General features: G+C 46.0%; 1 protein-coding gene across 50 annotated transcripts; it reads left to right on the top strand.

Annotated features, from left to right (window-relative positions):
- Nucleotides 1-1,166: 1,166 nt before the first annotated feature.
- LOC118378896 (myocardin-like) lies at nt 1,167-27,137 on the top strand. 50 transcript variants are annotated; one of them, XM_052494979.1, is made up of 19 exons: nt 1,167-1,233; nt 1,442-1,472; nt 4,094-4,269; nt 8,097-8,144; nt 8,532-8,587; nt 8,828-8,894; nt 11,026-11,151; nt 11,251-11,447; nt 15,091-15,231; nt 16,029-16,197; nt 16,355-16,526; nt 16,685-16,829; nt 17,023-17,664; nt 20,368-20,505; nt 22,017-22,071; nt 22,197-25,766; nt 25,819-26,078; nt 26,339-26,494; nt 26,583-27,137. In XM_052494979.1, exons 3-16 carry the CDS (start codon nt 4,215-4,217, stop codon nt 22,445-22,447), a joined length of 2,262 nt encoding a protein of 753 aa, XP_052350939.1. In that variant the 5' UTR covers nt 1,167-1,233; nt 1,442-1,472; nt 4,094-4,214; the 3' UTR covers nt 22,448-25,766; nt 25,819-26,078; nt 26,339-26,494; nt 26,583-27,137. The 50 variants fall into 50 exon arrangements, with proteins under 50 accessions (XP_052350939.1, XP_052350949.1, XP_052350950.1 ...); XM_052494989.1 differs by lacking the exon at nt 1,167-1,233 and adding an exon at nt 26,235-26,321 and having other exon boundaries at nt 1,240-1,472; nt 26,374-26,494; XM_052494990.1 differs by lacking the exon at nt 1,167-1,233 and adding an exon at nt 26,183-26,321 and having other exon boundaries at nt 1,240-1,472; nt 26,426-26,494.
- The last annotated feature ends 307 nt before the right edge of the window (nt 27,138-27,444 follow it).

Raw genomic sequence — 27,444 nt, 5'->3', positions numbered from 1 at the left:
TCATCATTTATTGTCATCTAAATCTATACAACCACAATTCACCATACAGTGGCTCTGACTGTGGCTGTGACTGGTGGTTATCTGGATGGTGTCTGTACCAATGTCTTGTCTGCTGCAGTCAGTCTCTCCTAGCTGTGCTCAGTGTAGTCAGGTTGTGGATCAATATGTGCTTTTCTCCAGATAACATAATTAATTAGCTGTAACTTCCTTTCCTGTCTTCCCTTCCTCTCCTCTCTTCCCTTCCTCTCCTCCTCTAGTCCTGACTCCATACCTCTCTCTCCTTCTACCTCACTGTCCCATTACCCCCCTCGCACTACACTGCTGAACCAGCACACACCAGCCTGTCTGTCAAACTAACAGAACAGGTGCTCCTGCAAAGACCACCCTTCCCGTCCCACATGTCCCCCCCCCCTGCTAAGCCTACTGACACACACACACACACACACACACACACACACACACACACACACACACACACACACACACACACACACACACACACACACACACACACACACACACACACACACACACACACACACACACACACACACACACACACACACACACACACACACACACACACACACACACACACACACACACACACACACACACACACACACAGTTTTACTGCTAGCAGTGCCAGTTGATAAAATGCATTGGATACAGTCAGGTACAGTATCACCTCATATTCAGATATATCCACTGACGTAAACTGAAGCACACGCACACGGACACACAGAATACATCATGTGTAAGAGGATGACGTAGGTATTTAGACAGGCACGCTGACTTACTGAAGTTGCATTCGTTGATTTACATAGAACATTATCAGATGGAACTCTACACATACCTACCACACCATTTCACACCTCAGCAATATCCAATATCCCTAATCATTATTTGCTTTTAAATACATAAGGGAGGAAAAAGTATAGGCCTCAGACTAGTGTTGTGTATCTGGCCAAAGTTTGTAACAATGCCAAGTGCATGTTTACATGAGTCATCCATTTTGTGAATACTTTTGACAAAGACACAAACACACAACCACTTATCGTCACTCGATCTCTCCATCAATCAGCCAATCAGTCAACAGATGTATGTCGCTGGGACGGGTGAAGGAGGGGGAGAGGGGTGAGGGAGGGGTAGAGAGAGAGAGACATGGGAGAGGGGGAGTGACCAGGACGCTTTAGGGACAGGTCCAGAGAGAAAGAGCGAGAGAAGGATAAGGTTAGTTCTATGATAAGGAAGGAACATCATATTCTTTCCTCCCCAAGTCCACCTTTAGAACCCTTTTCCAGGGGATTAACGAGTGTGGAGAGAGAGAGAGAAACAATATAACAAGAAAAGGAACATGAAAGAAATCGTCATTAAACGCACTTGAAGTTCTCTCTTCCTTCTTGCACCTCTCTCTAATTTAATCTTAAACCCACTCCAGGTTCCCCCAAGGGACTTCTCTCTCTATTTCAGTAAGTATTATCTTTCATTCTACCTTATTTACCTCTCTCTCTCTCTCTCTCTCTCTCTCTCTCTCTCTCTCTCTCTCTCTCTCTCTCTCTCTCTCTCTCTCTCGCTCTCTCTCTCAGTGCCCTACTGTGTGATATGAGAACTCATCAATATCCTACTGTATGGGTATTGCTCTAATCTAGTTTGTAAATAACTGTGTGTTTGTGTGATTGTGTGTTAATGAACACCAGCTCAGTGATTTTGTGTAAATAATCTCAGTCACTCTGTGTGTGTCCACTTTCATGCTGTTCAGGCTTTCCCAATTTGTCTTATGGGTGGCCAGCGGCATAGTCAATATAGTCAATAAATGGTGTGTGTGCATTAATGAAGTGTGTGTGAATTAGTGGTAATAACCTCTGTCTCTCTCCCATGGTTCTCTGTGTGTAGATAAAAACATATATTTCTCTGTGGCAGTTTTCACTTTCTTTCGCTTTTAAATCTGTGCATCCAGCCTCTGCACAGTTGTGTCCTCTGTGATAGGTGTTGTGGCTTTTTATGTGTCCATTATAATAAGTGTCCCCTGTGCACTCACTGTTTGGCATCTGGGTATCTGTCACTGCCTCTGTCACTGTCACTCATATGGCCTAACTCACCCTGTCTCTCTCTTCTCCTCGCCTCTCCTCCTTTTCCTCTGTCGTTCTAAATGCTTCCTACTGTCTCTTCCTCTTTCTTCTCGTTATATCTACGGTATGTGTGTGTCTCTCCTCTCTTTCTGTGATTGTGGCAGTCTGCCGTGAGAGGCGTGGTCTAGTCAATGTCGATGGTGTCTCTCTACTACTGTCCACTTTATCCTGTGTGTGTCAGATGGTGTGTCTCTACTACTGTCCACTCTATCCTGTGTGTGTCAGATGGTGTGTCTCTACTACTGTCCACTCTATCCTGTGTGTGTAAGATGGTGTGTCTCTACTACTGTCCACTTTATCCTGTGTGTGTCAGATGGTGTCTCTACTACTGTCCACTCTATCCTGTGTGTGTCAGATGGTGTGTCTCTACTACTGTCCACTCTATCCTGTGTGTGTCAGATGGTGTGTCTCTACTACTGTCCACTCTATCCTGTGTGTGTCAGATGGTGTCTCTACTACTGTCCACTCTATCCTGTGTGTGTCAGATGGTGTGTCTCTACTACTGTCCACTCTATCCTGTGTGTGTCAGATGGTGTCTCTACTACTGTCCACTCTATCCTGTGTGTGTCAGATGGTGTGTCTCTACTACTGTCCACTCTATCCTGTGTGTGTCAGATGGTGTGTCTCTACTACTGTCCACTCTATCCTGTGTGTGTCAGATGGTGTGTCTCTACTACTGTCCACTCTATCCTGTGTGTGTCAGATGGTGTGTCTCTACTACTGTCCACTCTATCCTGTGTGTGTCAGATGGTGTGTCTCTACTACTGTCCACTCTATCCTGTGTGTGTCAGATGGTGTCTCTACTACTGTCCACTCTATCCTGTGTGTGTGTCAGATGGTGTGTCTCTACTACTGTCCACTCTATCCTGTGTGTGTCAGATGGTGTGTCTCTACTACTGTCCACTCTATCCTGTGTGTGTCAGATGGTGTCTCTACTACTGTCCACTCTATCCTGTGTGTGTCAGATGGTGTGTCTCTACTACTGTCCACTCTATCCTGTGTGTGTCAGATGGTGTGTCTCTACTACTGTCCACTCTATCCTGTGTGTGTCAGATGGTGTGTCTCTACTACTGTCCACTCTATCCTGTGTGTGTCAGATGGTGTGTCTCTACTACTGTCCACTCTATCCTGTGTGTATCAGATGGTGTGTCTCTACTACTGTCCACTCTATCCTGTGTGTGTCAGATGGTGTGTCTCTACTACTGTCCACTCTATCCTGTGTGTGTCAGATGGTGTGTCTCTACTACTGTCCACTCTATCCTGTGTGTGTCAGATGGTGTCTCTCTACTTCTGTCCACTCTATCCTGTGTGGGTCAGCTGGTGTCTCTCTACTTCTGTCCACTCTATAATGTGTGTGTCAGATGGTGTGTCTCTACTACTGTCCACTCTATCCTGTGTGTGTCAGATGGTGTGTCTCTACTACTGTCCACTCTATCCTGTGTGTGTCAGATGGTGTGTCTCTACTACTGTCCACTCTATCCTGTGTGTGTCAGATGGTGTGTCTCTACTACTGTCCACTCTATCCTGTGTGTATCAGATGGTGTGTCTCTACTACTGTCCACTCTATCCTGTGTGTGTCAGATGGTGTCTCTACTACTGTCCACTCTATCCTGTGTGTGTCAGATGGTGTGTCTCTACTACTGTCCACTCTATCCTGTGTGTGTCAGATGGTGTCTCTCTACTTCTGTCCACTCTATCCTGTGTGGGTCAGATGGTGTCTCTCTACTTCTGTCCACTCTATCCTGTGTGTGTCAGATGGTGTCTCTCTACTTCTGTCCACTCTATCCTGTGTGTGTCAGATGGTGTCTCTCTACTTCTGTCCACTCCATAACTCTCTTCTGTCTACTGCTCTGGTCTGTGTCTTGTACTCAGTGCCAATATATTTTTCTCAAGGGATAAACAAAAGCATTGACCTCCCCTGTTCCATCTCTGCCTCTATCTGTTCTCTGCTTTCCACACAGAGAGAGACAGAATCAGAAGAGTCCATTCCTCCTGATTCCCACCCAAGTGGGAATAAAAACAGGATTCCACTCTTTCTTTCTGTTCCTCCTCTCATCCCTCCTTCCCCTCCTCCTCTCCGTCATGACGTTGCTGGCCTCTGAGAGGTCGCTTCTCATCCGGAACAAATTCCGCTCAGGTGAGGATCTGGCTGGGCCGGTTGGGGTGGAGCTGGATCAGGCCAGGCCGGTTGGGGTGGAGCTGGATCAGGCCAGGCCGGTTGGGGTGGAGCTGGATCAGGCCAGGCCGGTTGGGGTGGAGCTGGATCAGGCCAGGCCGGTTGGGGTGGAGCTGGATCAGGCCAGGCCGGTTGGGGTGGAGCTGGATCAGGCCAGGCCGGTTGGGGTGGAGCTGGATCAGGCCAGGCCGGTTGGGGTGGAGCTGGATCAGGCCAGGCCGGTTGGGGTGGGGCTGGATCAGGCCAGGCCGGTTGGTGTGGGGCTGGATCAGGCCAGGCCGGTTGGGGTGGAGCTGGATCAGGCCAGGCCGGTTGGTGTGGGGCTGGATCAGGCCAGGCCGGTTGGTGTGGGGCTGGATCAGGCCAGGCCGGTTGGTGTGGGGCTGGATCAGGCCAGGCCGGTTGGTGTGGGGCTGCATCAGGCCAGGCCGGTTGGGGTGGGGCTGCATCAGGCCGGTTGGTGTGGGGCTGGATCAGGCCATGCCGGTTGGTGTGGGGCTGCATCGGGCCAGGCCGGTTGGGGTGGGGCTGCATCGGGCCAGGCCTGTTGGAGTGGGGCTTTATGTTTTGTGTTAGGTCCATCAGTCATAGGTTACTGTCCTTTAACTAGCAGCAGTTGCGTTCAAGAATTGGAACGTGCCCCTTAAAAATGGCCGCCGCTGTTGTTGTCAGTCTGCTGCTGTCATAAAGAGGCTTGGTAGGGACAGGAAATGAGGTCATAGAGACATTCCTGCTGTTTGTTCCAACAGCTGTTCATTACCAGGCCTGTCTTGGGTAGCTGGAGGTTCAGATTAGATTTGATGAGTTTATTTATTTAAATACCAGGAAGTGTCTTGAGGTTTCCAGATTGGATTCATTAGAAGAGACATTTAAATGAGTTAGACTGGCTAACTAAGTATCAGCTGTCCTGCTGCTTCGAGCCCACTATCTCTTCAGCTATGGAGGAAATAGTTGAAGGCTATGAAGGACCAATCAATACTTTTGTCAATAGGTGAATGTTGTCTGATTGGTTGATGTGGAATTAATCGCCTATGGATGGAAGGATGGCAATATGGGTTGTGTAACTTGTGTTGAGGAAGATGTACTACTATACCCTGAGTATGCTACCATGACTGTGGTCAAAGCTGAAAAGCGGTAGGTGTGCTGTGCCCGTGGACAGTGGTGGTGATAGTCAACCATTTTATTAGATCAGTTTCTCATGGCAGGAAAATAATCCTGCACTAACAGGAAATGTGTGTTATTGGACGGTAAAAATGTGACATTTTTGTAGGGGTTGATACATTTTAAAGGGAAAATTACAAACTTTAGAAGCCTTTTTAAACCTTGAATACAACTCTGATCATTGATAACCTATAAGGTTCACTATGAGCTTACTTCACATTATAGACGGTTGAGGAGACGATTATAACCTCAATCCAATCTCTGTTATTTCTCTCTGTCCATGAATGCTTGCCCAAAGCGGGAAGATAATCTCACGGAGCTAAATCCAACTTCAGTATTTTACACAGTCACCTTCCTGCTCTTATCTGTCATCAAGATTCTGACTTCATTTGTTAACACTCAGTTACAGATGGTTCATTGTTAACGGTAAACTAAATTGACCTACCATCTGTACAGGGCTTATAAATGGTTTATAAGTAGTCAATCAACTCTTCTGGGTACCCTTTAAGTGATGATTGCATGTGTTAGTTCCCTGGAGCGGGCCAGGGCCTATGTCTGGAACTTTAGTTGGGTCCGGTACACAAATCTGGTCAAATTTCACCTCTGAGATTCCAATCAATTATTCCACCTCACAACCGATTACACACACAGTGCCATGACCGAGTCAGCATGGAGGCCTATGTGAGTCAGAGTAGCCAGTCCAATACGGTATTAAGAGGTAGCAGTTACCAGGCTCAGCGGTAGCTGTTACCATTCTAAGAGGTGCAGTAACCAGGCTAAGAGGTAGGTGTTACCAGGCTAAGAGGTGGCAGTTACCAGGCTAAGAGGTAGGTGTTACCAGGCTAAGAGGTGGCAGTTACCAGGCTAAGAGGTGGCAGTTACCAGGCTAAGAGGTGGCAGTTACCAGGCTAAGAGGTGGCAGTTACCAGCCTAAGAGGTAGCTGTTACCAGGCTAAGAGGTAGCTGTTACCAGGCTAAGATGTGGCAGTTACCAGGCTAAGAGGTAGGTGTTTCCAGGCTAAGAGGTAGCTGTTACCAGGCTAAGAGGTGCAGTAACCAGGCTAAGAGGTAGGTGTTTCCAGGCTAAGAGGTAGCTGTTACCAGGCTAAGAGGTGCAGTAACCAGGCTAAGAGGTAGGTGTTTCCAGGCTAAGAGGTAGCTGTTACCAGGCTAAGAGGTGCAGTAACCAGGCTAAGAGGTAGGTGTTTCCAGGCTAAGAGGTAGCTGTTACCAGGCTAAGAGGTAGCTGTTACCAGGCTAAGAGGTGCAGTAACCAGGCTAAGAGGTAGGTGTTACCAGGCTAAGAGGTGGCAGTTACCAGGCTAAGAGGTAGGTGTTACCAGGCTAAGAGGTGGCAGTTACCAGGCTAAGAGGTGGCAGTTACCAGGCTAAGAGGTGGCAGTTACCAGGCTAAGAGGTGGCAGTTACCAGCCTAAGAGGTAGCTGTTACCAGGCTAAGAGGTAGCTGTTACCAGGCTAAGATGTGGCAGTTACCAGGCTAAGAGGTAGGTGTTTCCAGGCTAAGAGGTAGCTGTTACCAGGCTAAGATGTGGCAGTTACCAGGCTAAGAGGTAGGTGTTTCCAGGCTAAGAGGTAGCTGTTACCAGGCTAAGAGGTAGCTGTTACCAGGCTAAGAGGTAGCTGTTACCAGGCTAAGAGGTAGCTGTTACCAGGCTAAGAGGTAGGTGTTTCCAGGCTAAGAGGTAGGTGTTTCCAGGCTAAGAGGTAGGTGTTACCAGGCTAAGAGGTGCAGTTACCAGGCTAAGAGGTGCAGTTACCAGGCTAAGAGGTAGGTGTTTCCAGGCTAAGAGGTAGCTGTTACCAGGCTAAGAGGTGCAGTTACCAGGCTAAGAGGTAGGTGTTTCCAGGCTAAGAGGTAGCTGTTACCAGGCTAAGAGGTGCAGTTACCAGGCTAAGAGGTAGGTGTTTCCAGGCTAAGAGGTGCAGTAACCAGGCTAAGAGGTAGGTGTTACCAGGCTAAGAGGTAGCTGTTACCAGGCTAAGAGGTAGCTGTTACCAGGCTAAGAGGTGCAGTAACCAGGCTAAGAGGTAGGTGTTACCAGGCTAAGAGGTAGCTATTTACTGTAGAACCAGGCTGGTGGTGCTTTTACTGAAGTAATGTAATGGGGTCTCTTTCTGAGTGGCGGTCGGCTGACAGGAAATAGGGGAAGAAGAATTGACTTAGTGTGCATGAAGGGAGGGAGGTAGAGAGTTCTGGAGAGAGAGGGACAGCTGAAGGGGGGATGGGGGTGACAGAAATAGACATACTGACGGATAAATAGTTACAGCCCCCCCCCCCAAACCCTTCTCATACTGCTGTCCCCTCCCTCCATCCCTCCCTCCATTTCTCTCAGATCTCAAAACTCAGCACTGGAATGCATTGTGGGAAACATTGCCAAACCTATCAGCCCCTCCCCCAATTAACCTCTTAGTGTGAAGGTGTGTGTGCAGTGTATGTGTGTGTGGATGGAGTTGTTGTCTTTGTGCAGAGATTGCTCAGTCACATGTTACAGAAGGATATTGTACTACAGAACATAGGACAGTACCTTTTACCCAGAGTTACCTTGCAGGTTATTCCAGGTTTCTCATACATCTAACTCACCACCTCTCTACTGCTTGTCTTTCAGTCTTGCAGTTGAGGATTCAGAACCGAAGGAAAAATGAAATCGACTCTGGTGAGTGGAGTTACTGTTAATGTTCACTGACAGGGTTGGGTGTTCTCTCTTCTTTACACTACCTTCCAATGAGACTGACTCTCTCTCTCTCTCTCTCTCTCTCTCTCTCTCTCTCTCTCTCTCTCTCTCTCTCTCTCTCTCTCTCTCTCTCTCTCTCTCTCTCTCTCCCTGTCTCTCTCTCCCTCTCTCTCTCTCTCTCTCTCTCTCTCTCTCTCTCTCTCTCTCTCTCTCTCTCCCCCTCTCTCTCCCTCTCCCTCTCTCTCTCTCTCTCTCTCTCTCTCTCTCTCTCTCTCTCTCTCCCTCTCTCTCTCTCTCTCTCTCTCTCTCTCTCTCTCTCTCTCTCCCCCTCTCTCTCTCTCCCCCTCTCTCTCTCTCCCCTCCCTCTAGGGTTGAAAACTGCCTGTTCCTCTCACAAAGGAGAGAAAGACCAGAGTAAAGCTTTGGTAAGTAGCTCAATGTTTCTCTCAAACTAAAGAAGAGACTTGTTGTCCCACTGTTACCGTAGGCTACAATAAATGCAAATAGTAACAATACAGATTTTGTTACAATGACAAAAGCAAACCCTATGTAATCAAAATCATTTTACATAAAGAAATAATGATAATTTAGGCCATGTCATTTAAATGAATTGAAACTGACCCCAAAACTGGCTTTCTGGTTTGACCTGCTGTCTCCCAATGCAGCGTCTAACTGACGATGGCGCCACTCAGAAGTCGCCCCTGTGTGTTCTGAACATTAAAACTGCACAAGGTGATGATGCCCCGTCTGTCTGTCCACTGTATTGCTGCTGTCTGTTGTCTGACTCATTTAGTATGCTCCCAGCAAAGCATAATACTCCTCACCACCTATCTCTGTCTTCTCTCTTCTCTTCCCCTTTCTCTCTCTCTAGTACTTTTTACTATCATACATTTTCCATGAAACCCAAAACTTGTTACATTTCTAATGCTTAGCAGGACAGGAAAATGGTCCAATGCCACATTTATCAAGGAAATACGTGGTCATCATCCCTGCCTCTGATCTGGCGGACTCACTAAACACATGTTTGTAAATTATGTCTGAGTGTTGCATTGTGCCCCTGGCTATCCGTAAAAAAATAAAATAAAACTGTGCTATCTAATGGGCTTAATATGGAATTTGAAATTATGTATGTCATTTACTTTTAATACTTAAGAATATTTAATAAACCAAATACTTTTACTCAAATAGTATTTTACTGGGTTACTTTTACTTGTCATTTTCTATTAAGGTATCTTTAGTTCTACTCAAGTATGACAATTGGGTACATTCTCTCTCTCTCTGTCTCTCTCTCTCTCTCTCTCTCTCTCTCTCTCTCTCTCTCTCTCTCTCTCTCTCTCTCTCTCTCTCTCTCTCTCTCTCATGAAATGAAGGTTCAGAGCCCTATGATGGAATTGGTATTCCATTGCCTGTCAATCACACATAGACATGAACCATGTTGCTCTCCATTACAGGCAGGTTTCATTGGATACAACCTGTCAAGCCAAGCAATGATGGACAGATCCTCCTCTCTTTTTTCATGTCCTCCTCTCTCTTCTACTCTCTATCCTCTCCTCCTCTCTCTTCTACTCTCTATCCTCTCCTCCTCTCTATCCTCTCCTCCTCTCTTCTCATCTTTATCCTCTCCTCCTCTCTCTTCTACTCTCTATACTCTTCTCCTCTCTCTTCTACTCTCTATCCTCTCCTCCTCTCTCTTCTACTCTCTATCCTCTCCTCCTCTCTATCCTCTCCTCCTCTCTTCTCATCTTTATCCTCTCCTCCTCTCTATTCTACTCTCTATCCTGTTCTCCTCTCTCTTCTACTCTATCCTCTCCTCCTCTCTCTTCTACTCTCTATCCTCTCCTCCTCTCTCTTCTACTCTTTATCCTCTCCTCCTCTCTCTTCTACTCTCTATCCTCTTCTCCTTTCTATCCTCTCATCCTCTCTTTCTCCTCCTCTCTCTTCTACTCTATCCTCTCATCTCATCTTTATCCTCTCCTCCTCTCTCTTCTACTCTCTATCCTCTTCTGCTTTCTATCCTCTCATCCTCTCTTTCTCCTCCTCTAATTATACTCTCTATCCTCTCATCCTCTCTCTTCTCCTGTCAGCTTCTTTCTTCTCCTCTCTCTTCTCCTCTCATCCTCTTTTCTTCTCTCTCCTCCTCTCTCTTCTCCTGCCAGCTTCTCTCTTCTCCTCCTCTTTTTTATCTTCTCCTCTTCTTTATCCTCTTCTCTCTTCTACTCTCTATCCTCTCGCCCCTTCTCTCTTCTCCTCTCCTCCTCTCTTTTCTACTCTCTATCCTCTCCTCCTCTCTCTTCTACTCTCTATCCTCTCCTCCTCTCTCGTCTACTCTCCATCCTCTCCTCCTCTCTCTAGTACCCTCTATCATCTCCTCCTCTCCTGTCAGCTTCTCTCTTCTCTCTCTTCTCCACCTCTCTTCTACTCTCTATCCTCTCTTCTCTTACTCTCTATCATCTCCTCTTCTCTCTTATTCTATCATTTCCTCCTCTCTCTTCTACTCTCTATCATGTCCTCCTCTCTCTTCTACTCTCTATCCCCTCCTCTCTCTATCATCTCCTCGTCTCTCTTATCTTTATCCTCTCCTCCTCGCTCTTCTCCTATCCTCCTCTCTCTTCTCCCCTCTATCCTCTCTCTTCTACTCTCTATCCTCTCCCCCTATTCTTCTCATTTTCCATTGTGATTAAAATACCACTATTATTGTTGCATTTCTGGTTGTGTTGTTATTTATGTGTCTCCAGGGGTATGTGGTTCCTTTAAGGCAGACGTTTTGGGTAACCCTGCTGGGTTGAACTGGGATTGAATGCCCATGTCAACACAGTTATAGTCTCTCTAACAGAAAGGAGTGTGTTGCTTCTCTCTCTAATAGACAGGAGTGTATGTGGGACCGGAAAGCAGAAGAAGGCTCGGCCGGCTAACAACCTTGGAGAAAAGGTCCAGCAGCGGCCCGGACCTCTGGACCTAATACACAAACACATACTGCCTCCGGAGAACCGTGAGTTAACTCACACACGCACGAAGTAACTATAGATGTTATGAAACAGTCCAGATGTCATTACTAATTAACCTATTCCTCCTCCCCCTCTTCCCTTAGGCCCAGTCTCCTTCCCTCTCCCCTCAGATGTCTTCCAAGATGGCATCTCTTCCTGCTCTTCCTCCTTGTCTCCCGAGCAACTCGGGGTCCTCCAATCACCAGCCCTCTCCTCGTCGCTGGGGTTCTTAGACGACCAATCGCTGAGTGACCTGTCCCCTGGGGTCTTGCCCCTTAACCATAGTCCCACCCATGTTCAGGTGAGATTACCTTCCCCTAAATCCTAACCATCAAGTGAGATTACCTTCCCCTAAAACCTAAGCATCAAGTGAGATTACCTTCCCCTAAAACCTAACCATCAAGTGAGATTACCTTCCCCTAAAACCTAACCATCAGGTGAGATTACTTTCCCCTAAATCCTAACCATCAGGTGAGATTACCTTCCCCTAAATCCTAACCATCAAGTGAGATTACCTTCCCCTAATCCTAACCATCAAGTGAGATTACCTTCCCCTAAATCCTAACCATCAAGTGAGATTACCTTCTCCTAAATCCTAACCATCAAGTGAGATTACCTTCCCCTAAATCCTAACCATCAAGTGAGATTACCTTCCCCTAAATCCTAACCATCAAGTGAGATTACCTTCCCCTAATCCTAACCATCAAGTGAGATTACCTTCCCCTAAAACCTAACCATCAGGTGAGATTACCTTCCCCTAATCCTAACTATCAGGTGAGATTACCTTCCCCTAACCCTAACCATCAGGTGAGATTACCTTCCCCTAAAACCTAACCATCAGGTGAGATTACCTTCCCCTAAAACCTAACCATCAGGTGAGATTACCTTCCCCTAAAACCTAACCATCAGGTGAGATTACCTTCCCCTAATCCTAACTATCAGGTGAGATTACCTTCCCCTAATCCTAACTATCAGGTGAGATTACCTTCTCCTAATCCTAACTATCAGGTGAGATTACCTTCCCCTAATCCTAACCATCAGGTGAAATTACTTTCCCCTAAATCCTAACCATCAAGTGAGATTACTTTCCCCTAATCCTAACCATCAAGTGAGATTACTTTCCCCTAATCCTAACCATCAGGTGAGATTACCTTCCCCTAATCCTAACCATCAAGTGAGATTACCTTCCCCTAAATCCTAACCATCAAGTGAGATTACCTTCTCCTAAATCCTAACCATCAAGTGAGATTACCTTCCCCTAAATCCTAACCATCAAGTGAGATTACCTTCCCCTAAATCCTAACCATCAAGTGAGATTACCTTCCCCTAATCCTAACCATCAAGTGAGATTACCTTCCCCTAAAACCTAACCATCAGGTGAGATTACCTTCCCCTAATCCTAACTATCAGGTGAGATTACCTTCCCCTAACCCTAACCATCAGGTGAGATTACCTTCCCCTAAAACCTAACCATCAGGTGAGATTACCTTCCCCTAAAACCTAACCATCAGGTGAGATTACCTTCCCCTAAAACCTAACCATCAGGTGAGATTACCTTCCCCTAATCCTAACTATCAGGTGAGATTACCTTCCCCTAATCCTAACTATCAGGTGAGATTACCTTCTCCTAATCCTAACTATCAGGTGAGATTACCTTCCCCTAATCCTAACCATCAGGTGAGATTACTTTCCCCTAAATCCTAACCATCAAGTGAGATTACTTTCCCCTAATCCTAACCATCAGGTGAGATTACTTTCCCCTAATCCTAACCATCAGGTGAGATTACCTTCCCCTAATCCTAACCATCAAGTGAGATTACCTTCCCCTAATCCTAACTATCAGGTGAGATTACCTTCCCCTAATCCTAACTATCAGGTGAGATTACCTTCCCCTAACCCTAACCATCAGGTGAGATTACCTTCCCCTAAAACCTAACCATCAGGTGAGATGACCTTCCCCTAAAACCTAACCATCAGGTGAGATTACCTTCCCCTAAAACCTAACCATCAGGTGAGATTACCTTCCCCTAATCCTAACTATCAGGTGAGATTACCTTCCCCTAATCCTAACTATCAGGTGAGATTACCTTCTCCTAATCCTAACTATCAGGTGAGATTACCTTCCCCTAATCCTAACCATCAGGTGAAATTACTTTCCCCTAAATCCTAACCATCAAGTGAGATTACTTTCCCCTAATCCTAACCATCAGGTGAGATTACTTTCCCCTAATCCTAACCATCAGGTGAGATTACCTTCCCCTAATCCTAACCATCAAGTGAGATTACCTTCCCCTAAATCCTAACCATCAAGTGAGATTACCTTCTCCTAAATCCTAACCATCAAGTGAGATTACCTTCCCCTAAATCCTAACCATCAAGTGAGATTACCTTCCCTAAATCCTAACCATCAAGTGAGATTACCTTCCCTAATCCTAACCATCAAGTGAGATTACCTTCCCTAAAACCTAACCATCAGGTGAGATTACCTTCCCTAATCCTAACTATCAGGTGAGATTACCTTCCCCTAACCCTAACCATCAGGTGAGATTACCTTCCCCTAAAACCTAACCATCAGGTGAGATTACCTTCCCCTAAAACCTAACCATCAGGTGAGATGACCTTCCCCTAAAACCTAACCATCAGGTGAGATTACCTTCCCCTAATCCTAACTATCAGGTGAGATTACCTTCCCCTAATCCTAACTATCAGGTGAGATTACCTTCTCCTAATCCTAACTATCAGGTGAGATTACCTTCCCCTAATCCTAACCATCAGGTGAGATTACTTTCCCCTAAATCCTAACCATCAAGTGAGATTACTTTCCCCTAATCCTAACCATCAGGTGAGATTACTTTCCCCTAATCCTAACCATCAGGTGAGATTACCTTCCCCTAATCCTAACCATCAAGTGAGATTACCTTCCCCTAATCCTAACTATCAGGTGAGATTACCTTCCCCTAATCCTAACTATCAGGTGAGATTACCTTCCCCTAATCCTAACCTTCAGGTGAGATTACTTTCCCCTAAATCCTAACCATCAAGTGAGATCACTTTCCCCTAATCCTAACCATCAGGTGAGATTACCTTCCCCTAAAACCTAACCATCAAGTGAGATGACCTTCCCCTAATCCTAATCATCAAGTGAGATTACCTTCCCCTAAATCCTAACCATCAAGTGAGATTACCTTCCCCTAATCCTAACCATCAAGTGAGATTACCTTCCCCTAAAACCTAACCATCAGGTGAGATTACCTTCCCCTAATCCTAACTATCAGGTGAGATTACCTTCCCCTAATCCTAACCATCAGATGAGATTACCTTCCCCTAATCCTAACTATCAGGTGAGATTACCTTCCCCTAATCCTAACCATCAGGTGAGATTACCTTCCCCTAATCCTAACTATCAGGTGAGATTACCTTCCCCTAACCATCAAGTGAGATTAAATAATAATAATAATAATATATGCCATTTAGCAGACGCTTTTATCCAAAGCGACTTACAGTCATGTGTGCATACATTCTACGTATGGGTGGTCCCGGGAATCGAACCCACTATACTTTCCCCTAAATCCTAACCATCAAGTGAGATTACTTTCCCCTAAAACCTAACCATCAAGTGAGATTACCTTCCCCTAAAACCTAACCATCAAGTGAGATTACCTTCCCCTAATCCTAACTATCAGGTGAGATTACCTTCCCCTAATCCTAACCATCAGGTGAGATTACTTTCCCCTAAATCCTAACCATCAAGTGAGATTACTTTCCCCTAATCCTAACCATCAAGTGAGATTACTTTCCCTTAATCCTAACCATCAGGTGAGATTACTTTCCCCTAAATCCTAACCTCAACCATCAACACGGGAAACAGAAATCTGACTTTAGAACTGCAAGTCATGTTTGGATCAGATCCTTTGCTATTAGCTGTTTATATTTCTGTCCTGCAGTCTATCTTGGCTTTGCTCCCAGCAACCGAGGGCATCAGCCAGTCAATGAGCATGACCGTGGGCGACTCCAACTCCATGGCAACGACCGGGAGACCAAAGGGGATGTATCTGACCTCCCATGCAACGTCCCTGCTGCCAAAGGTATTGGAACAGGGTTACTCAGAAATAGACCAAGCACACATCCAGAACAATGTGTAAATGCATCTGTAAAAAGCATTCAAGAAACTAAGAATGAAATGACTGAAGCAGTAACAATGGATTGATTGATTTATTGATTGATTGGTGGTAAAGTCAATCAAAAATAATCCCATGCATATACGGTATTACAGATGTTAATGCATTGTCTGCATAGAGAGACAGACATGTTCTGACTGTGAGGGTCAGACACAGTATATCAGTCTCTTCTTCTCCCGGTGTCTCCTGACAGGTATTCAACCACATAGCATAATGTGCACACTCACTCTGGTATTACACATTTATTAGTGTCGACAGTCACTACTACACTATGCCCTATGGATTTAGGCACCCACACACACACCTGCTCGATGTCACAGCTGACTGGACACACTGTCAGTTGTCACGGTTTCACACGTGTTTAATGGCAGGATTCAGCTATAGGATACTGACTGTTCAACTGTTACAACCTGAAAGGATCACATATGTTACATGACAGATTGTATACATCCTGCTCTTAACTTTGCCTTAGGAACTCATAACATGGTAGTAATTTCAGAACTGGCTGTACTAATCAGAACTGGCTGTACTAATCAGAACTGGCTGTACTAATCAGAACTGATCTGACCTCTCTCAGGTTATACTGTTTATGTATTTTGACAATGCTTGAATAATACATTTCTAAAAAAAATATGGATATGAGAAATATTACTTTGATTCATTCTCTGTCTCCCCCCTCTCCCCTCTCCCTCTTCCTTTCTCAGACAGCCCGGTCGCTCACACCTCCCTCCGACTCCTCCTCCCTTACTCCCTCCCTGACTTCCTCTCGCCCCCCCCGCCCGCGGAAACCACGGGATTCACAGCCCAAGATGAGGAAACTCAAATACCATCAGTACATTCCCCCCGACCAGAGAGGCACGGCCGGGACTGCCGGTAATAGTCTATACTTTAAAAATCATGATTATGTTTTATGTATATTTTACCTTTCATACAGTACTTGCAGCCCAATGTGCTTTACATGACAAATTGTCATGTAAAAATTAGTCCACTAAATAGCAGGGAAGTTGATCATTATTAACATTGTGCTCAGGGGGAGGGGCCAGTCAGAGGAGCCCCACCCCAGCCCAGCTCTTAGACCCCGCCTACTCCAGCCTCCTGCAGCAACAGCAGGTGTTCCTCCAGCTGCAGATCCTCCAGAACCAACAACAACAACAGCAGAACCAGCAGCAACAGGACCAGCAGCAGCTCACCGTCACACCCAGGTAGGTAGCACTACATACACCAAACCTCCCTCCCCCTGGGCCTTCTCTCAAGAACTGTGGTTTCATTCAGATGTTATACTGTTCATCAGACCATTTAAAGTTGGTTAACCATTACATGAGCTCTGGCAACTAGCATGAATGTTTTGTTTTTATCAAAGTGGAGACACCAACCAAATGGTGAGGTTCTCTGGAGCCATGCACCAGAACCCTCAGCCTGTATCCATGGTAACAAACCACACCTCTGTGGACACAAGTCCCTCCAACAAGTCTGAGCTCCTCCCACCTAACCTGGTCGACCTCACGGTAATATGGGCAGGACAATCACTTGAACATTTTAACGTTTATAGCACTTCTCACTTCCTATTTATCTGTACCTTCTCTTCCTTCTTTTGTCATTGCTTGCTTCTCTTCATTCTCTGACCTCTTTCTCTCATCCCTCTCTATTTGCTGTCCCTGACCCTCTCCTCTGTCACACCCCGTCCTCCTTCTCTCCCAGGTGTCTGAGTTGCGACAGCAGCTGCGTGAGCGAGGTCTTCCTGTCTCCGGCACCAAGCCCGCCCTCCTCCAGAGGCTCCGCCCTTTCCAGTTGCCCCACCTGTGCTTGACTCCTGTGCCCCTCTGCCAGCTGGATACCAGCCAGGAACCCCTTACCCCCACCTCCTTGCTCACCCCCAGCCACTACCCCAGCTCCAGCCCCAGCTCTGGAACTGACTCCCCCACCAACAGCCCTAACCATCAGGTCTACATCCAGTCCACTGGAATTCTGAGCGGGGTTCCAAACGGAATTGTTAATGGCATTCCGAATGGTAATACTAATGGAATAGGGGTCAGTGTGGTGGGGGAGCAGTGTGGCTTCCTGGCCGCTGCGTTAACCCCATCGTCGACACCCAGCCCCGGTCTCCCCCCATGCTCCTCTTTGCCACTGACTGGCGCCCCCTGGCGGTCGGAGCAGGAGCAGCAGGAGTTGAGCCTGGAGCTGGAGATGAGGGATAGGATGAGGAGCAGGCCCAGGGAGAGGCTATCTCCTCCTCTGTCTCTATCCTGTGGGGGTTCCCTCCATCCCTTCCTGCAACAGGATCCAGGATGGCCCAGAGGGACACCAGAGAGGGAAGGACAGACAGAGATCCTGTTCACACAGGTAAACTAACACGCCTGACTCAGACAGACAGACCAGTCTCTCCTATACCTGACTCAGACAGAAAGATACACCAGTCTCTCCTGTATCTGACAGACAGACAGATACATACATCCGTCCCTCCTATACCTGACAGACAGACCAGTCTCTCCTATACCTGACTCAGACAGACAGATACACCATGGTCTCTCCTATACCTGACTCAGACAGACAGATACACCATAGTCTCTCCTATACCTGACTCAGACAGACAGATACACCATAGTCTCTCCTATACCTGACTCAGACAGACAAATACACCATGGTCTCTCCTATACCTGACTCAGACAGACAGATACACCATAGTCTCTCCTATACCTGACCTAGACAGACAGATACACCATGGTCTCTCCTATACCTGACTCAGACAGACAGATACACCATAGTCTCTCCTATACCTGACCTAGACAGACAGATACACCATAGTCTCTCCTATACCTGACTCAGACAGACAGATACACCATGGTCTCTCCTATACCTGACTCAGACAGACAGATACACCATAGTCTCTCCTATACCTGACTCAGACAGACAGATACACCATGGTCTCTCCTATACCTGACTCAGACAGACAGATACACCATAGTCTCTCCTATACCTGACTCAGACAGACAAATACACCATAGTCTCTCCTATACCTGACTCAGACAGACAGATACACCATGGTCTCTCCTATACCTGACCTAGACAGACAGATACACCATAGTCTCTCCTATACCTGACTCAGACAGACAGATACACCATGGTCTCTCCTATACCTGACTCAGACAGACAGATACACCATGGTCTCTCCTATACCTGACTCAGACAGACAGATACACACACCATAGTCTCTCCTATACCTGACCTAGACAGACAGATACACCATGGTCTCTCCTATACCTGACTCAGACAGACAGATACACCATAGTCTCTCCTATACCTGACTCAGACAGACAGATACACCATAGTCTCTCCTATACCTGACTCAGACAGACAGATACACCACGGTCTCTCCTATACTTGACTCAGACAGACAGATACACCATGGTCTCTCCTATACCTGACCTAGACAGACAGATACACCATGGTCTCTCCTATACCTGACCTAGACAGACAGATACACCATGGTCTCTCCTATACCTGACTCAGACAGACAGATACACCATGGTCTCTCCTATACCTGACTCAGACAGATACAGAGCATGGCGCTTGTAACGCCAGGGTAGTGGGTTCGATCCCCGGGACCACCCATACGTAGAATGTATGCACACATGACTGTAAGTCGCTTTGGATAAAAGCGTCTGCTAAATGGCATATATTATTATTATTATTAGTCTCTCCTATACCTGACCTAGACAGACAGATACAACATGGTCTCTCCTATACCTGACTCAGACAGACAGATACACCATAGTCTCTCCTATACCTGACCTAGACAGACAGATACACCATAGTCTCTCCTATACCTGACTCAGACAGACATATACACCATAGTCTCTCCTATACCTGACCTAGACAGACAGATACACCATGGTCTCTCCTATACCTGACTCAGACAGACAGATACACCATAGTCTCTCCTATACCTGACTCAGACAGACAGATACACCATAGTCTCTCCTATACCTGACCTAGACAGACAGATACACCATGGTCTCTCCTATACCTGACTCAGACAGACAGATACAACATGGTCTCTCCTATACCTGACTCAGACAGACAGATACACCATAGTCTCTCCTATACCTGACTCAGACAGACATATACACCATAGTCTCTCCTATACCTGACCTAGACAGACAGATACAACATGGTCTCTCCTATACCTGACTCAGACAGACAGATACACCATAGTCTCTCCTATACCTGACTCAGACAGACATATACACCATAGTCTCTCCTATACCTGACTCAGACAGACAGATACACCATGGTCTCTCCTATACCTGACTCAGACAGACAGATACACCATAGTCTCTCCTATACCTGACCTAGACAGACAGATACACCATGGTCTCTCCTATACCTGACTCAGACAGACAGATACACCATAGTCTCTCCTATACCTGACCTAGACAGACAGATACATCATGGTCTCTCCTATACCTGACTCAGACAGACAGATACACCATGGTCTCTCCTATACCTGACTCAGACAGACAGATACACCATAGTCTCTCCTATACCTGACTCAGACAGACAGATACACCATGGTCTCTCCTATACCTGACTCAGACAGACAGATACACCATAGTCTCTCCTATACCTGACTCAGACAGACAGATACACCATGGTCTCTCCTATACCTGACCTAGACAGACAGATACACCATAGTCTCTCCTATACCTGACCTAGACAGACAGATACACCATGGTCTCTCCTATACCTGACTCAGACAGACAGATACACCATGGTCTCTCCTATACCTGACTCAGACAGACAGATAAACCATAGTCTCTCCTATACCTGACTCAGACAGACAGATACACCATAGTCTCTCCTATACTTGACTCATCTCTCCCCAACAAACGTCACACAGGTACACAACTATATCATCCACAAGATTTAGCTGAGACAGTGCAACACATCACTGTGATTTTATCTTACCATTTACAATATTCACCCTTAAATACTGTATAGCTTCATACAGTATGTACAATTTAACCTCCTCCACTGTCCAATCAGGTGTTCTGCTGCCAGCCGTGGGACGTGATTGGCCAGGACTTTGAGCTGCCTATGCAGATCACAGCCAGTCCCATTCAAGCCCCACCCAGCGTCCGCAGTCTGGAGGATGAGTTGCAGGAGGCCATTAACAGAGTACTGGTCAGTGTGTATGTGTGTGTTTATTTTTTATTTCACCTTTATTTAACCAGGTAGGCTAGTTGAGAACAAGTTCTCATTTGCAACTGCGACCTGGCCAAGATAAAGCATAGCAGTGTGACACAGACAACAACACAGAGTTACACATGGAGTAAACAATAAACAAGCCAATAACACAATAAACAAATAAATGACACAGTAGAAAAAATAAAGTCTATATACAGTGTGTGCAAAAGGCATGAGGAGGTTGGCAATAAATAGGCCATAGGAGCGAATAGTTACAATTTAGCAGATTAACACTGGAGTGATAAATGAGCAGATGATGATGTGCAAGTAGAGATACTGGTGTGCAAAAGAGCAGAAAAGTAAATAAAATAAAAACAGATGGAATATGTACAGCTGCAGCGATCGGTTAGCTGCTCAGATAGTTGATGTTTAAAGTTAGTGAGGGAAATAAGTCTCCAACTTCAGCGAAGTTCCAGTCACTGGCAGCAGAGAACTGGAAGGAAAGGTGGCCAAATGAGGTGTTGGCTTTGGGGATGATCAGTGAGATATACCTGCTGGAACGTGTGCTACGGGTGGGTGTTGTTATCGTGACCAGTGAACTGAGATAAGGCGGAACTTTACCTAGCATGGACTTGTAGATGACCTGGAGCCAGTGGGTCTGGTGACGAATATGTAGCAAGGGCCAGCCGACTAGAGCATACAGGTCACAGTGGTGGGTGGTATAAGGTGATTTGGAAACAAAACGGATGGCACAGTGATAGACTGCATCCAGTTTGCTGAGTAGAGTATTGGAAGCTATTTTGTAGATGACATCTCCGAAGTCGAGGATGGGTATGATAGTCAGTTTTACTAGGGTAAGTATGGCGGCGTGAGTGAAGAAGGCTTTGTTGCGAAATAGAAAGCCGATGCTAGATTTGATTTTTGATTGGAGATGTTTAATATGAGTCTGGAAGGAGAGTTTACAGTCTAGCCAGACACCTAGGTATTTATAGTTGTATACATATTTTAGGTCGGAACCGTCCAGGGTGGTGATGTTAGTCAGGCGAGCTGGTGTGGGCAGTAAACGGTTGAAAAGCATGCATTTGGTTTCACTAGCGTTTAAGAGGAGTTGGAGGCCACGGAAGGAGTGTTGTATGGCATTGAAGCTCGTTTGGAGGTTAGTTAGCACAGTGTCCAAGGAAGGGCCAGAAGTATACCGAATGGTGTCGTCGGCGTAGAGGTGGATCAGGGAATCGCCCGCAGCAAGAGCGACATCATTGATATATACAGAGTAAAGAGTCGGCCCGAGAATTGAACCCTGTGGTACCCCCATAGAGACTGCCAGAGGTCCGGACAACATTCCCTCCGATTTGACACACTGAACTCTGTCTGAAAAAGTAGTGTGTGTGTGTGTGTGTGTGTGTGTGTGTAAATCAGAGTCACTGCTGACATTCATTGTGTTTTGTAAAAGGTGACCCTGTCAAGTAAACCCTTGGGTGATTTCCCTGTCTCTGTTCTGCCCTCCTTAGATGGACCCCAGTCAGTCAATAGAGGACATTCTGGAGGAACCTACCACCTGTGTGGGTGAGTGGATAGCTCTCTGGCCTCTCAATGACAATTTATAGTTCTGTAGTCACCAAGACTGGTCATGGATAATTACAAGCTTTTGTTTGTTTGTTTGTTTGTATTGCCTTACCCCTCTCTTCTAGACTCCCACTCCTCCTCTGTCTCAGACCTCCAATCCCCTGTCACTATCCTCCCCGGCCCCTCCTCTCCTCCCCAACCAGACCAGTCCCAGCCTTTCCGTTGTCATTCAAAGGATGACAACTTCCTATCCTCTCCTCTCTGCTCCTCCCTCCTGCTGGAGCTCCCACCGTCACCTTCGACGATGGTTCCCTGCCAAGCCGCCCCACCCCCTCTCCCTCCCCCATCTGTACTTCTCCCCTGCCTCCCACTGTAACCTCACGGAAGAGACGGGTTCAGGCAACCTTTGACCCTGCTGATTGGTTGGGGTCGCTAGCCTCTGGACTCCGCCCTCTCAGTCCTCCATCTGCCCCATTCGTTGAGACCGACTTTGGCCTCAATTCGGATCTGAACGTCAACCGAGCGTTGGATCTCATGGTGGAGCAGTGGTGAAGGTCTTAGGTGTGTTTGTATATGTATGTGTGTGTGTGTGTGTTAGTTAGACTTTAACATACACCTCCCAAACAATGGGAACAGATTTGTGAATGTCCATCCATCAGTCCATCCATCCCCTCTGTCCACTCTGTGAGTGAGTAGTCTGTTTGAGCGAGGTGACTGCAGGTTTGTACCCCACGCAATGTCGAGAGACAGATGCTACTGCATTGGAAGAGATGAAAAAAGATTGAGTTGCATTGGTGGAACAATAACTGGCAGAGGGAATCACACACACACAAACCTTGAGTTGTCCTGTTAAATAAAAAAAATGGCCAAATACAACAAATGAACAATGCATATTTGGAGTCACACACAATCCAACACATTGTTTCCCATTATAAACAAAGAAACCCAGTTGAACAGGGCCCCTACTGTTCCCCCAGCCACAGTCATTGAGTCCGAGTCATTCATAAAGGCCATTGAAGCCAGACTGGGCAGACAGACAGGGCACACAGCTTGTCCATGTCCCCAGACCTTTCCCCTAGTGCCAGACACACAGTCGGCATGTGGAGAGAGAGATCTGGCAGACACACTTCCCTGTAAGGGTTGTGTGGTATGTGCACGCCTGGCTGCTTCTGTTTGTGTAGGTGTGTGTGTTAATACAAGTATATTGGCAACGATTCAGATAAATATACAATGTGTTTTAATACACACACACATTGTATATGTATCTGAATTGTTGCAAATATACTTGTAGCTCCTACTTTGTGTAGACTAAGTGTACAATGTCTCTGAGTATTGATTTTGTACGGTTGATCTGTGTGAGAGAGAGAGAGCGAGAGAGAGCAAGAGAGAGAGCGAGAGAGAGCACGAGAGAGAGCAAGAGAGCATGAGAGAGAGAGCAAGAGAGAGCGAGAGAGAGAGCGAGACAGAGACAGAGACCGAGAGCAAAGCCGCTTCCACATTTTGTGCCTATTTTAATTGTGGTCTCAACACTAGTCTGTTGCTGCAATATATAACACTGTGAGGGGGTCACTAAAACCTAATGAACCACTTTGTTCAATTCAATGCTTGTCTTTTTTTTTTATTTAAGAGAAGAAAAAAAAAACCTGGTAAACATCCTATTAAGCCAAAGATAAATAGCAATCACTCTGAGAGGCTTCAGAGCCTGCAAGACCACCATATTAACCAGAGTGTATGTTCTCATCAGTGTATGAGAACAGGTGGCCACTGTTTTATGAGGACCTCCCACAGTGTTTGGAGGAAACAGCTTGGTGCTCTACACACTATAAGGGCCACAGTCACTGTTTACACCTGTTGTTATGGAGATAAAAAGGTCAAATAAAGGTTATGCGCAGGATAACAATGGCAATTCATTTCATGAAACAATTTCATGATTTTAGCTTAAGATATTTTCAGTGCTTTATCCCATACTGTAAAAACAGGTAGAATCAGGAAATAAATCTGTCCCAAAGAGAGGCTGTTCTGATTTTCTGCAGGAAATGACACAGGTGTTCCCTGAGACCACAATATTTCTCTTGGCCAGTTCCAAATCAACCTCTAGCCCCTAGGCACTTGAGGATAGTTCTGGATAGATATAATCAATATGGTAATAGCTCCACCATTCCCCTGATAGGCTATGTGGAACTTTCCCCATATCGCACACAGCTATCCAGCCTACTAGAAGTTGTGCCCTGGTACGAGGGGCTAGAAGCTAGGGGTCCGTATGAGATTGGCCATATTCATTTTAAATGACCACCAGGGGTGTCCCATCAGTAAAGAGCTGAGGAGGTGAATACTGTACTTCTCCCGAACATGGATCATGATGAAGTTGTCTGTGTTTCCGTGCTATCAGTGATTGACAAGGCAGTCCAAGGGCTTATTCTCAGACTCAGAACGTTCAGTATTTACAGAGCAGATATTATTCTCTATTCCACATGATGTTCTACCAGATCCAATGGTTCTGAGGTCATGACAGACTTAATTCAGCTGTTGTGATTCCGATTAGTTGTTTGGCCTGTCAATTAGTGAAGTATGTGAGCACTGATTATGGCCTGGTCTGAGAGCAACCCACAGCCTCTGTTAGCAGTATGGCGACTTCTCCACCTAGCCTCCCAATGGGCTTAGGGGAACTTCTGCCATATTTCTTCTGCCTATCTGGTTCATGTAGATTAGAAAACCAAAGGGGTGTAGGGGCTAGGGGTTGTTTTTGGACCAGGCCTGTGTTATGTTCATTGGGAAAATACAACACAGTGTGCTTTCCTAACCTCCTAGCTGACTCGACACCCTTCTTAAAGACCATTGTGTGAACAACAAACTGTGATCTTACTAATGTTCCCCAGAGACATTTATTTATATATATGGTTCTGATGTTTCCCACCCAGTCTCTGAATAATAACCACTGCGCTAAGTGCAATATGGTGTATGTGAAGGGCACAGCCATTGGGAAATACCAGGCCCCCATATCTCTGTCTTGTCGTTACTCTAAACAAAATGGTGTAATGGGTCCTCACTCAAAAAGATGTTGCATAAAGCTTAGTTCATTTGACGGTTTTCACTGCATCAGGGATAGCATACACAGACGTTTCGGCTTCACAGCCTTCTTCAGTGTGTAGGTACAAATGTATTTGAATTCAAAACAGCATTTGTAGGGAACAACAGGTTAGCAGCAGGTGCTTCTAAGCAGAGTTACCAATCATCTGCCAAGCTTTCATGTTGAAGCATTTCACGAGCAGATTTCACCGTAGAACTGTAGAAAACCATGTTGAATGGTGACAATGGGACAGACTGACGACCGTGATAATCACGGTGGTCAAATAGGAATCATTCTCTTCCCCTACATCTGTGCTGATATCACCTGACCTATGTTAGGAGTGTATCACTTTCAGAATCATTGGAGAGGTTGGTGGGTTGGTTGGGAGAACTGTCTATGCTAGGTTATTCCAGTGGAGAGGTTGGTGGGTTGGTTGGGAGAACTGTCTATGCTAGGTTATTCCAGTGGAGAGGTTGGTGGGTTGGTTGGGAGAACTGTCTATGCTAGGTTATTCCAGTGGAGAGGTTGGTGGGTTGGTTGGGAGAACTGTCTATGCTAGGTTATTCCAGTGGAGAGGTTGGTGGGTTGGTTGGGAGAACTGTCTATGCTAGGTTATTCCAGTGGAGAGGTTGGTGGGTTGGTTGGGAGAACTGTCTATTCTAGGTTATTCCAGTGGAGAGGTTGGTGGGTTGGTTGGGAGAACTGTCTATGCTAGGTTATTCCAGTGGAGAGGTTGGTGGGTTGGTTGGGAGAACTGTCTATGCTAGGTTATTCCAGTGGAGAGGTTGGTGGGTTGGTTGGGAGAACTGTCTATGCTAGGTTATTCCAGTGGAGAGGTTGGTGGGTTGGTTGGGAGAACTGTCTATGCTAGGTTATTCCAGTGGAGAGGTTGGTGGGTTGGTTGGGAGAACTGTCTATGCTAGGTTATTCCAGTGGAGAGGTTGGTGGGTTGGTTGGGAGAACTGTCTATTCTAGGTTATTCCAGTGGAGAGGTTGGTGGGTTGGTTAGGAGAACTGTCTATGCTAGGTTATTCCAGTGGAGAGGTTGGTGGGTTGGTTGGGAGAACTGTCTATGCTAGGTTATTCCAGTGGAGAGGTTGGTGGGTTGGTTGGGAGAACTGTCTATGCTAGGTTATTCCAGTGGAGAGGTTGGTGGGTTGGTTGGGAGAACTGTCTATGCTAGGTTATTCCATTGGAGAGGTTGGTGGGTTGGTTGGGAGAACTGTCTATGCTAGGTTATTCCAGTGGAGAGGTTGGTGGGTTGGTTGGGAGAACTGTCTATGCTAGGTTATTCCAGTGGAGAGGTTGGTGGGTTGGTTGGGAGAACTGTCTATGCTAGGTTATTCCAGTGGAGAGGTTGGTGGGGAGAACTGTCTATGCTAGGTTATTCCAGTGGATAGGTTGGTGGGGAGAACTGTCTATGCTAGGTTATTCCAGTGGAGAGGTTGGTGGGTTGGTTGGGAGAACTGTCTATGCTAGGTTATTCCAGTGGAGAGGTTGGTGGGGAGAACTGTCTATGCTAGGTTATTCCAGGAAAAGCAACAAGAGACTAGGTGAAGCTATGCTGCAAATGCCTGATCCTTTCCCCTTCCTGTCTGTCTGTGTTGTGAAGGTATTTCTTTCCCCCTTGAGGCTTTCTGTAGCCAGAATGAGACAAAGAGGGATGAGACTGAGACGTTGTCATAATCAAGATCAGGAAGTATCTGAGCCAACTGTTGCCATTGTTTCAGGCAGCTCCATTCATTGGGAGTTCAATAGGTCTTCCAATGCTGATAACTTCCTGAATAATCTTCAGAATGATAACATCACTGTCTAGTCTTTCTTCATCTCATTCTAGTACTGTAACCAGAATATGGGGATGACCCAATGGCAAAAATAAATCAGTATTTAATTGTATTTATTTAATATGTAACTTATTCAGGCAAAATGTTATCAATACGTGTTCAAATTGTATTGTAAAAAACATAAAGAAATTAAAAGTCTTAATAGATTTCCCATCCACTGTCTCGTTGTCTTGTGTCTGATCAGGATGTCCCAGTAAAGGCCCTTAATGGAGGTGATTGATGGCAAATTATTGATAAGGAAAAGGGATCATGAATTGTAACCAATGGAAGCTACATTGCTCAGGAGAAGAGAATATTAACTTAAACATTTGCTCATTCTAAATCAGTCGCAATGTGACTGGTAATACAAAGTTAATAATATTTCTGGGCATTTTAATGAAGCTTCCACACACACACATAACTCCGATTACAACTCACCCAGGTAAGTAGATCATCTAAAATTAGAGTTGATCGTGAGGTTGA

The sequence above is a fragment of the Oncorhynchus keta genome, chromosome 34 (genome assembly GCF_023373465.1).
Source record: "Oncorhynchus keta strain PuntledgeMale-10-30-2019 chromosome 34, Oket_V2, whole genome shotgun sequence".
NCBI classification, from domain to species: Eukaryota; Metazoa; Chordata; class Actinopteri; order Salmoniformes; family Salmonidae; genus Oncorhynchus; species Oncorhynchus keta.
This window is presented reverse-complemented; position numbering and strand designations above follow the sequence as displayed.